Here is a 13,162-nt window from a genome sequence, read left to right on the forward strand (position 1 = left end):
CCTTTAAGTAACAGATAGTTTACATCATATTAAGTGGCATATTAAAGAATCTGGAATATATAAATGGTGGTTCACTTGAACCACCATTTTATGATACTGTATTCTCTGTGCTGCCTCAGAGATCACCTGACCAGAAATACTGCAGCTCTAACTGTAACAGAAAGAAGTGTGGAAGCAATAGAACTCTGTCTGTTAATTGGCTCATGTGACCTTATGTATGGTTTGTTTGTGTGCACCGTGAAGCCTAGGATCCCAGGGGACTGCCTTTATTTTTTAAAATGACAGATTTCTATTTATGATTACACAATGGCACATACTACTAAAAATGTCTATTATGAAAATGGTTTATGTACATGAAGTAGAGTTTTACATATGAGCTGTTTTATGCAATATCTTTTCATAAAGACCTACATTACGTTTCCTTATTTATGAAAAAATCCAAATATAAAAAACTCAAAATGTTGAAAAAAACTAAAAATTTAGTTTACAAGCTCAAAAAAACTTGAATTGAATAAATAGTTTACATTTTGCTTTTCACAACTCCCATTGATTTCTACGTGAACGCACTATGTTGAAGTTCTAGTTTATGTGGCTTAGTATGGAACCTGTTATCCAGAATTCTTTGGACCTGGGGTTTTCTGGATAACGGATCCTTCTATAATTTTAAAGGAACAGTAACACCATAAAATTAAATTGTTTTCTGGCTAACAGATCCCATACCTGTACAAGGTACATGGAGCAGATTATCTACCTACATTTCGGACGGTTAGAATCAGTATTATTGTTACAGAGAAAAAAGGAAATTCTTTTTAAAAATCTGAATTATTTGGATACACTGGAGTTTATGGGAGATGGCCTTCCCGTAATTTGGAACTTTCTGGATAACGGGTTTCCAGATAAAATATCCCATATGTACAGTACCTGTACAATATCTTGGAGCAGATTTACTACCTACATTTCGGAGGGTAAGAATCAGACCTGAAGAAGCGTGTGGCAGAAGAATTAAGATAGGAGAGATTGTTGTGTTTATATATAGATTAGCTACTGCCGAATCAATCTCATCTCCCTCAAGCAGGAAAATACTATGCAATCTTCAATGCATTCATTTGATAAACCATGATAAAAATCCATTTTCAGATGGATTCTTGAAGTTCCTTTGCCTTCCAGAGAATCTGTGAAAGAATTTATATCAAAGAGGGGTGTTTCGTTAATTAAAAGAAAAAACTGCCTTCAAAGTACATCTAGCCGTATCAGTTTTGTTTTATAGTGAATTTTTTTGGGTATCTAGAAGCAATTGTTTTTACTTTGTATTTTAAGTTATGGCACATATTTACTGTAACTGTGCAGGGGAGATAGGAAGGCAGCCAACATGCCAGGGAATATGAATAATTCTTCTAGCTAGTGTTTAGCATATACTCAAATGATTATTTTCTGCTAACGAAACACAGTTCTTGTGTTCACTGCCTTGGGAAGTGGTAAAAGACTGATCATTTATCTACCAATAAGCAGCTTAACGTGAGTAATATTATGGCTGATGAATTAAAATAGAGGCCATTGTGCTACCAGATGATAAAGCAGAGATCTAACAAATGTACACCTAGAAGGCGAGAAGGCCCAGGTGTTGGCCGTGTCCAGTGCATCAGTACAGGTATGGGATCCATTATCTTGAAAACCCGTTATCGAGAATGCTTTGGAAGTTTGTCTCCAGTAGATTCCATTTTAATCAAATGATTTAATTTAAATTAAATTCAAGTTTTTTTTACTATAAAATGCAAATTTTTGGTGGAAATTTTTTTTTATTTATTATATAGAAAAAATGTCAGAATACTCCATCTCAGACCTGTTGAGGTTGTATAAGTCAAAGAGAAGGTCCCTATCCTATTTGGAAATTTCTGAGGTCTGTGTTGAAATTAGCCCAAAAATCCGACTATTTAGGGCTTTTCGGGGCAAAAATTCCAAACTTTTCAGGAGAAAAAACGTAATAGTATCTACAAACCTGTGTCAAACCCAACTTTTTTATCCTGGTACTAAGTGTGTCGGGATCTTTACTGGTCTATGTAATGTTGGCAGTTTTGGTCAATACAGACTGTTCAACTTCACACAGCCGACTAAATCCAAAGCCCAAACCCAAGGAGGCAAGCTGATAATATGCTGTTTTTAAAGATAATAAATGCCCTATATTGCCGTCATGTGAATTCCCAATTTGTGGTTTTGGTGTATTCTCTGTTCTTACTGGTTATCTATTATTAATAAAGCTTCATTCTCATGGATGTGTGCCAATCAAGCCATTTGTATTCATTTGTGTTTGTAGGCACTCAGCTGCAAATACATAAAACTACAATTTCTGTACAGTATGTCTCTCAATTGCAACCCAAAGATGTAGCAGAAACAAGAGATATTTCAAAATATGTCCTGGTTACCAATGTGGCTCACCCAATCTCTAGGGCTTGCAATGTAAATGCATATCATCTCCTTAGTGACATGATTTGACTTTGCACCTTTTCTAAGAAGATTCCTGTCTGTATAAATATTGTGCAGACAATCAGCATAGAGTATGTCAACATATATTTAATGGTCTGGCTATTTAGCCATGAACTTTTCAGTTACTGACAAAGTAGTATGTGCAGAGAGCTGTGAAGTCACAATGGCCTGAGTAAGTGCTCGATTGATTGGCAGAGAAAGAAGAAATGCAAAAATATATAATTAAACACCAACTCTAAAGTCCCCTTTACCCAACAATACATAGGGAGTTATTTACTAAACTAAGAATGCAAAAATCACGAAAAATGTTTTTTTTTTTTATAAAATCACGATTTTTTTTATAAAATCACAATTTTTTTTATAAAATCATGAATTTTTAAGAATTTATTAAACCCTGAGGATGGAAAAGTCAGAATTAGAAAATCCGGCATCTCAGACCTGTCGAGATTGTATATAAGTCAATGGGAGAAGTCCCAATGAGTTTTTGATGTTTATAGTTTTTGGGCAAAATCTGAGTTTTCGGGCGAAAAATCAGAAAAAAAGTGAAAATCAGATTTTTTCTCGCAAATCAAATTTTTGGGAAAATGTTATAATAAATAAGCGTAAAAAAACAGAGCGGATTTGATCGGAGTTTGCAGCAGAAAATGTTAAGATAAAATCGAACTTTGATAAATAACCCCCTTAAAGTATATATCATGCTTTCTATGACAAATGGCCAGCCTTTAGCATCAAACACAACATTAAAATCCCCCTCGCCCAACAATAACGAGCCGATGCTTAAAGAATTGATCATACGCTCTGTGACAAATGGCTGGCCTTTAGCACGTGGGTTGCAGTTTCTGCTTAGTACTTAATATAATGCTGTGGATTGAATCTGTGCACATGGAATGATATTTAGCAACGTGAGTCTATATTTATTTGCAGAAAAGGAGGGTTAATTGCCATTAATTAGCACAGTAATTACACAGCAATCAGAAGCACACAGTTTTATGTGTACAATACTTGACATTGCTCTGAAACTATTCATTTTGTGAAACAGATATTTGGCAGTTTTGTTTCTTTTTATAGTTATGTCCAGGTAGCAGCAATGTAAAGGACTTGTCACCTGCCTGAACGCTTAAATCCGTAGTGGAGATGCATGAGAAATCATAATGGCTTCTTCATCTCAATCCTTCTGGTGTGAATGAGATATTAAAGCCGGACACTCTCAGCTCAATATACTGGAACAGATGTTTCATAAAACATAGATGATTGAATTATATATATTTTTAAGATGTTTGATTTTTAATGCTCCAATAAAAGGGTTAGGCCTCCTGTTTGGTATGTAAATAGTTTTGCTACTGATCTGATTTATTAAAGGAACATATTACCTGTACAAGACGGTTATGGGACCTGTTATCCAGAATGCTCGAGACCTGGGGTTTTCCAGATCTCATTACCCTCTAAAAAAATAATTTAAACATTAATTAAACCCAACAGGATTATTTTGCTTCCTGTGATGATTAATTATATCTTAGTTAGGATCAAGTACAAGGTACTGTTTTATTATTACAGAGAAAAAGGAAATCATTTAAAAAAAATTAATTATTTGATTAAAATGGATTTTATTGGAGATGGCCATCCCATAATTTTGAGCTTTCTGGAAAATGAGTTTCTGGATAAGGCATAGCAGTATATTCTTGTATTTCAGCTGTTTTGGAGTTTAGTTAAAGACATTTTAGGCAAGAGGTGTAGGGGTTAGCATAGGTGGTTATCATGGCCCTGCTACACTGTGTTTTCTGCAAAATCTAAACAATTAGAACAAAAGAAAAGAAAATCCTATTTATTATAAAACTAATAACCAAAATGTACAAACTCTGCAAGCTTGAAATACAGAGACTGATCTAGTTGCCCTTTTGGTTCTCCCTCCAAGACAAATCAGAGATGAAATGTTTTTTTGTTTTGCTTCCACTGGATCAGCTAGAAGTTAGGAATGTTTCATTAAGACAAAAACTTTCATTCTCATGTACTCTGTAACTATTCCTATGGCAACATGCTTTGTCCACCCAAAATAAAACCCCCTGCTCAACCTTTAATAGCACAGGATCAGTAAAGGGATCCTGTCATCAGAAAACATGTTTTTTTCAAAATGGATCAGTTAATAGTGCTACTCCAGCAGAATTCTGCACTGAAATCCATTTCTCAAAAGAGCAAACAGATTTTTTTATATTAAATTTTGAAATCTGACATGGGGCTAGACATTTTGTCAATTTCCCAGCTGCCCCTGGTCATGTGACTTGTGCCTGCACTTTAGGAGAGAAATGCTTTCTGGCAGGCTGCTGTTTTTCCTTCTCAATGTAACTGAATGTGTCTTAGTGAGACATGGGTTTTTACTTTTGATTTTTGTTCTTAGATCTACCAGACAGCTGTTATCTTGTGTTAGGGAGCTGCTATCTGGTTACCTTCCCATTGTTCTTTTGTTTGGCTGCTGGGGGGGGGGTAAGGGAGGGGGTGATATCACTCCAACTTGATGTACAGCAGTAAAGAGTGATTGAAGTTTATCAGAGCACAAGTCACATGACTTGGGGCAGCTGGGAAATTGATAATATGTCTAGCCCCATGTCAGATTTCAAAATTTAATATAAAAAAATCTGTTTGCTCTTTTGAGAAATGGATTTCAGTGCAGAATTCTGCTGGAGCAGCACTATTAACTGAATCATTTTGGAATTTTTTTTTTTCCCATGACAGTATACCTTTAATAAAGAAGAGACAATTTAATGGCTCATGTGGGAGCTCAGGCGGCTTTACCTTTATAAGATATAGCCTTTACTTTCCCTTTAAGTCATATAAAATGCTGGGTTAATAATGTCTGCTATTAAGACTTAATGCAGTTGCCTTGGTCCAAATGCATCTACATAGATTGCATTTCCCAGTGAGTGAAAATCAAGCAATTATGCACCAGTGTCTTCAGGTTACTGGTACTATGAAATTCTTGAAGAAGGGAGTAATTTAAAAATAAAAGGTCATTGTAATTTTTAACAGTTAAATAATTACACATTGTGGGAGAGCTGTCATTTTGCTGCAAAAGCTATCACCGCTTATCAGCAAAAAATATTTTGAGCGGCCTTGTGCATCTCTGTTTTTTTTTTTTTTGTTCACTTCAAAAAATGATTTCCATTTAGATAATAGACTCTTACATACTCTATACTCCCACGTGCAATTTATTAAAAAAATCGGGATAAATGTGGAAATTTCTCATTTTGTGATTTGAAGTGCTTTGTGGCAAGTGTTCATAACATTTGGGTCTATTTAGTTTTGTATAATAAATGTTATTGAGTCATCATATTCATTGCTGTTGGGAGGGAATATATAGTATCCTAAAGTCAGCAATTTTAGATACTGGTATGGGATCTACTATGTGGAATGCTAAGAAACGAAACGAAAACCAGTGTAAAACAGACTGAAACTCTCGAACATCATGAAGACAAAAAACATCTTCCAGTTGTAAAAGGGGACATCAGCCATTGATGACTTCAACAGGTTTTAGCTGGAGTATTTTCGGATTCGGATTCGTAGCAGCTTTGGCACATAATCAATTTTTATTTTTTTCCCTCTAAAAATTAGAATTTTTCCCCTTAAAAACTCAACCAGAAAAATTTGAGTCTTAATAAATAGGCCTCTAAAACTTTTAAAAAACAAACTCAAAAAAATTGGATTTAAGTGTAAAAACCAAGAAAAACTAAAAATACAAACCTTTCCAGGAAAAAGTCACAGTCCCATAGAAGTCAATTTGACCTTTTTTAAAGGGCATGTACAGTAGAATAAGGCTAGAAATGTTGTATTTTGTATACTAAATATAAACATGAACTTACTGCACCACAAGCCTAATCAAACAAATAATTTATGCTTTCAAAGTTGGCTACAGGGGGTCACCATCTTGTAACTTTGTTAAACATCTTTGCAAGACCAAGACTGTGCACATGCTCAGTGTGGTCTGGGCTGCTTAGGGATCATCATAAACAAAGCTGCTTGAGTTCTGCATGGCTGGGAAGTAAGGCGGGGGCTCCCCCTGCTGTTCATAAGTATGATTGTTTCCCTGCCCAGCAGTTAGGGACCATCTGACAATTCCTATCCACAGCAGTAAATGAAGGGAGAATTTCACTGCATACAGTCAGGTTTCTTATAAAGACGGTACACATTTTTTAATTAAAGTATATTGGAGATAGGTCTCTTTTTCATTAAAGAAAGTAAAAATGGGATTTTATTTTTTTTTTGCCTTTACATGCCCTTTAAGCTTTTTTAGACTTTTAGAGGCTTTTGAATTTTTTGTTGCTAGTAATTTTCTGAAAAGCTTTAATTTTCAAAAGGTTTTTGTAACTGTATTCCGTAATTAGGCACCACCAAAAGTTATTTATCCTAAGGGATTGTTATGACTTGTTATGACCTGGCCTGGGTTGTATTTCCATCTCATTTCAAGTGACCCGTCACCTAGACATAAAAAGCTGTATAATAAAAGTCTCATTTAAATTAAACATGAAACCCAAAGTTTCAGCTATCGATCATATATTGCCTGTCCCTCCCATAGAGGCAGAACAGTAAATTACTTTCTCTTTCCATTCTGCATTTCCTAGGTGTCGCTGTACTCTCTACATTCCCTCTCCCCTCCGATCATCTCACCATCTAGTTGTGTAGCCAGTGCATGGGTGAGGGTATCAGGTACTCTATTCTGGTGCATAAATGATAAATCACATTATCAAATTTGGACATGGATGGGCAGCTCTTAAACACAAAACACAGCTCTAGCTACCCTTTCCCAATTGCTCACCAGTTTTTCGGCCCACGCAATGATCCCCTACACCCCAGATATTTGAGTAACTCCCCCCGGTTCTTCCACTACTTCAAGAAGATGCAAAGTCAAGGGTAGGCAGCACTCACAGAACTTTATAGTGGAAATTAAGGCTGCTAAGGATGTGTTATGAGATGCTAAAGAAAGCTTTCAAATAAAATAGCGGGGTTTTATTGATCTCCCATTTTAAAATAAAAAAAGAAAGCTTGTGTACCAAGCTGTCCTGCCACAGTTAATCAAACAGAGCCTTACATTGTATAACAAAATATATATACATAAGCTTCTTAGCTGCGCTAGGAATAGATTTATTTGTTTGTAGAACTGAAGAAGAGATTATCAAGTAATGCCTGGAAGCGAATACAACTGTGAATGCTTTACTTTTGTGTGGAGATGACGGCAAGCAAAGCAAGTATTGACTTTTGATGTACGTGGAAGTCGTTCTCGGTGGTAATGCCTGCAGAGCTTAAGGAGTAAGGCAGAAATGCAACTTTCACTTATTACAATGGCAATCTTGGAACTTTTAAAAATCTGTTTTGATTGTGTTAAACAAATCACCAAAAGCTTGGTTCCAAATCTTAAAATATCTACATTTTCTGAGAGGCTTAAATTCCATTCTTCATATTAAGCTTCTGGTTTCTCATTCCTATTCATGTTCCAACATTGTTATAGCCAGTCTCTGTGATATAAAGCTTTGCCACTGGTCCGTTGTATATAGTCACTAAAATGTCAGACTCATCTACTAAATGTACTTTAGCCTGCCATAGGACATGCAGTAGAGATAGGGACCCTTTGTACCCTGCACCCACTGAAGCACCCTGCAAGGCAGCCCTGTATTCATAGGTGCACTACAACTGCACCCACAGGTTCTGAGGGCCAGTCCAGATGAAAATTGTGAAAAACAAAATAAAATTCTGAGAACAATATTTATTGAAGTAATTATTTCATATTATGATTCTTATACAGGTATGGGACCTGTTATCCTGAATGCCTTGGACCAAGGGGTTTCCAGATAACCAATCTTTCTGTAGTTTGGATCTTTATACCAAGCCTACTATAAAATAATGTAAACATTAAATAAACCAAGTTGTCTGGCTTCGTTTTCAGGATTAATTATATTTTAGTTGGGATCAAGTAGAAGGTACTGTTTTATTATTACAGAGAAAAAGGACATCTTTTTTAAAAATGTAAATTATTTGAAGTCTATGGGGCAGATTTACTAAAGGGTGAAGTGGCTAACACTAGTGTCAATTCGCTAGTGTTGCTGCTCGCAGGGACATCGCCAGTTTATTAACGTACGCAGGTGCCAATTCGCTAGTGAAAGAGACAGGTGCTAGCGGTCATTCGCTCTCCATCGCCAGGCATCAATTCAGCGTTGTCTAAGCAAATTTTCACCTGGTGAAGTGTTGCGCTAGGTGCAAAGTGGACGCTGGCGAATTTTCTCTGGTTAGAAAATCTGCTCCCTTGAGAGATGGCCTTTCCTTTAAAATGGGAAGTTTTATTTGAAAATAACTTGTATAATATTAGCACATTTTAACATAGAAACATTTACAGTTGAAAAAGCATGATTCATAGATAGTGATGGGCAAAAAATTGACACCAGCATCTGTTTTTTACGCCGGCGGCAAATTTTTTCGACGCCTTCATCAAATTTATTTGACGCCAGCGACTTTTGGCTAGCTAATTTTCGCCAGTGTTTCACGAATTTATTCGCCGGCGGCGAATTGCGCAAATTCGCCGCGAATTTGCGTCTGGCAAATAAATTCGCCCATCACTACTCAGAATATATACTGTATATATTTGTGTGTGTATAACGGAACTAAGAAGATTATATATTTTACTTAGGGATAATACTCACAGATTGATACTGTGAACTGAGAATTATTGCATATGTAATACCCAAGAGATGATGCCCCAGGTTGGTTTACTATCTGTACAGAGGAAAAAAATAAATGAAAATTTGAGGGTATAGTATAGTGCCCCTTTAATTGGAAATAAGGTGCTTCATGGCAGGAGAGCCCTTGGATTTTTAAGATCAAATTCATAGTCATAGATAGATTAGTAAATTGTTCCTTTCTGTTTATCTTCTTGTACTACCACAAGCTAATAAGAAAGTTTGAGCACAGAAAGTAAATCCCATTTACTGCACTAAGATCTCCAGCCATAAATCCTCTGCCCTGTGATAGGCCAGACCTGTAAATCTTCTCTTTCTCTTGCAGATATTAATATGGCCGGGGAACCAAAGCCGTACAGGCCAAAGCTAGGAACAAAGAGACCACTATCAACTTTATACAGGTACGTTAAGAATGGTCCTGTAAATCAATATTAACTATATCTTTCAGAAAACTAAAGCTAAAAAATACACAATGTTAATAAAAAGAAATGTTATGTGTATGAAAGCTTATGAAAATTATAGATATGTTAAAAATACAACACTGTTCCAACTTTGTATAAAAAGACTAATATACATTGTATAAAACTGGGTCTCCAGGAGGCATTGGGAATTGCTGTACAATCATGAAGCCAACCTCTTTTCATTGAAAGGGTCAGGGGCATGAACAGAACCCTCATATTCTACTTATTACTCTGACCCACATCACATAATTTATATGCTTTTGAATATTGTCATTGCTTGTCTTAAAGGAACAGTAACACCAAAAAATTAAAGTGTTTTAATGGAATGGCAATATATGTACTGTTGCCCTACACTGGTAATCTGGTGTGCTTGCTTCAGAAACACAACTATAGTTTATATAAACAAGCAGCTATGTAGCTAAGGGGCAGCCATTCAAGCACAGGATACACAATAGATAACAGATAAATTCTGAAAAATCCACCTGTATACTAGTAAGGATGAGCAAATTTTTTTGCCGCATTTCGCAGAGGAAATAATGCCCATAAACTTCAATGGGGAAAAAAATGATGTGTGTCAAAAAAATCTGATGTGCGTCAAAAACAGTTTGTCGCCCATAGATGCATTTCAGCGAATTTTTGCCAAAGCGAAACGGGTTAAATTCATTCTGATCATTCTCAAGCAAAAGCCACAGATGCATGCAGGGTTGTCAATTTTATTTATAATACCCACAAAACACTTGGCAGCATGAATGCAGTGACAATTTCATGAAAAACATACAGAGAACTCATAGCAGGATGACACAATGGCAGTTTTGTGTATAATACCACCAGAACTTATAGCAGGATGACACAGTGGCAATTTCAGGGAAAACAATCCCACAGTGGCAGTGTGGAAATTACATATATATACCCCCAGAACACGTAGCAGGATGACACAATGGCAGTTTTGTGTATAATACCACTTGAAGTTATAGCAGGATGACACAGTGGCAATTTCAGGGAAAAAAACAACCCCGGAACTCATAGCAGGATGACATAGTGCCAAATTCACATGAAATAATTTTACCCCCAGAACTTATAGTTGGGTGACACAGTGGCAATTACATGTATAAATGTCACAGTGGCAATTTCATGTTTATTTGCACCCCCAGAACTCATAGCAAGGTCTAAAACTATATTGATGCACGTCCTTCTGTCCATAAAGTTGAGTGCGCCAGTGCTTTTCATTTGGTCTGTCCTTTCCCATGTCACGCCATGTGGGTGCGTGGACAGTGTCAGCCAAAGGAAAGGGGAAGCCAGCACAGGCAGCAAGTCAGTCTCCGCAATGCAATTGGATCAGTGATCGCATTGCATTCACAGCCGAACAACACTTGTTAATTTTAATTTGCAGTGAAGAGGACAAGGCCCCTTAAACTAGGCAACTGCCTAGGGTGCCTAGCAGGTTATCTGGCACTGGTGTACATTAAAATTTCATTACTTCAAAATGCTTTCTTTTTTTTTGGTGTTACTGTTCCTTTAAGGAGTCACAGGATATGTGAACATGATGGAAAAGCCTGGTAATATTCTGCTTGCAGGGGGCAAGGTATATAAAGTTATGTTCTTTCTCTGAAATATTGCATTTGTCACTCTTATATCGTCCAATTTCAACACACATTTCTTCTCTACCTTGTACTTGATAAGCAGATAATCCACCAACTGTGGTTCTAATTGTAAATGAGCAGTGTGGTCACTAACTGAAAGTAGGTGGATATGATACTGCAACTAATATTCTTTCACACCTTATATACAGTAATTCTGAGATAGTAATATAATTGAAATGCTAGATCCCCAAATAAATCCAGCTCCACCACATTTCTGGTGAGAAAAAAAACATTTTGTTGTCCTTAAATGTTGAAACCTTCTTAATGAAATTATTGTAGCATTTCAGACATCCAATAGGTCGCTGTGCATCAGCACAGACAGTGGAATAAATGTGGCATAATAGTGCACTTTTGGGAAAATCTAATAAAAGTCAAAAAGTACATTGCAAATTTTAATTTTACGTAACATATTTTGTTTCAAGTTGGCACAAAATAACGACCTGTATCACACACACAAAGCCCTTGGCAAGTTTTGCACTTTGACTACCTTGTTCCTACCTTATGCTTGTATGTAGAAGCTATTATAAATGTACAGGTATGGGAATCGTTATTGAGAAAACCATGATCCAGAAATATCCGAATTATAGAAAGGCCATCTCCCATAGGCTCCATTTTAGTCAAATAATACAATTTATTGATCTCCTTTTTCTCTGTAACAATAAAACAGTACCTTGTGCCTGATCCCAACTAAGATATAATTCATCCTTATTGAAGGCAAAACAATATTCTTGGGTAACCACCTGTTGGTGATGCACTGGAGGTTATTGGCACATGGGGCCTTCTGGTCAATACAGGTCTTATAAAGAGAAGCACATGGATAAAATGTTTCTTCCATTCGTTCAATCCAGTGCTTTAGAGCACACTGCATTTTCACAGAACTTGTATCCAGATCTAATGATGACCTCTACATTTCTCAAAGAAACTCCCTGCATTGCCCATCAGTGTGCCACAACAGCAACTTTCTTATTGATAAGGTTGGAAAGTACAGGTATCAAATAGGTGTGATAAGAGTAGAATTGGTATGATCTCCTGAAAATGACTCAATATTGTAAGGGGAATCATATATATGATGCAGAAACAAAAGTACCAGCACATCAGCAAGTTTGTGTTTGATTTTCAGCACAAATCAAGAGTGATTTACCCTTTATTTAACTGATATAAAGTCAAGCCTTGGATTAATTGGCTTCCCTTTGGTTCCTAAAGGGAATTACAATACAGGTATCAGATCTATTATCCAAAATGCTCCGAATTATGGGATGGACATCTCCCATAGATGTCATTTCAAATCAAACAATTTATGTTTTTAAAAAATGATCTCCCTTTTCTCTGAATAATAAAACAGTAGCTTGTACTTAATTTCAACTACCATATAATGAAGTATTATTGTAGGCAAAACAATCCTATTAGGTTTAATTAATGTTTTAATAATTTTTTTTTTTACTAGAAGTAGGGATGGAGATCCAAATTACCTGAAACCCTGAAACCCCAGGTCCAGAGCATTCTGGATAACAGGTCCCATACTGTACCTGTATGTAAAAATGATAAGCTTCAGCAAGTTTTGTTTTCCTATAAATTAAAAAAAAAATTAAGAGCAGTATAACAGTATTGTATAAAAATAATGTCAAAACTATTTATATTTGCATACATTCAGCAACATAATCATGACTATACTCAAAATGAGTGTGTTGGCTATACATAATATTAGACACTGATACAATGCAGTAATCAATAATATATATCAAATATGGAAATGATACAGCACATGTGCTACAACACATAGGATAGGCCTTTTATGCAAACTGTAACTTTGAATTCAGTGTTGCATGTGACAATATAAAATTTTCCCACAATTCCAGTGTAAGTG

The 13,162-nt window shown here is 36.0% G+C and overlaps 1 protein-coding gene across 5 annotated transcripts in view; it reads left to right on the forward strand.

Moving 5' to 3' along the window:
- Positions 1-13,162, forward strand: part of ralyl.S (RALY RNA binding protein like S homeolog) — a 376,246-nt gene that overhangs the window by 281,016 nt on the left and 82,068 nt on the right. For all 5 annotated transcript variants that reach the window (XM_041567934.1, XM_041567933.1, XM_041567932.1 and 2 more), the window contains one exon: positions 9,523-9,598. In XM_041567934.1, the coding sequence (XP_041423868.1) occupies positions 9,523-9,598 (76 nt within the window). The remainder of the gene's footprint in view (positions 1-9,522; positions 9,599-13,162) is intronic.

Source organism: Xenopus laevis, chromosome 6S (assembly GCF_017654675.1).
Source record: "Xenopus laevis strain J_2021 chromosome 6S, Xenopus_laevis_v10.1, whole genome shotgun sequence".
Taxonomy (NCBI): Eukaryota; Metazoa; Chordata; class Amphibia; order Anura; family Pipidae; genus Xenopus; species Xenopus laevis.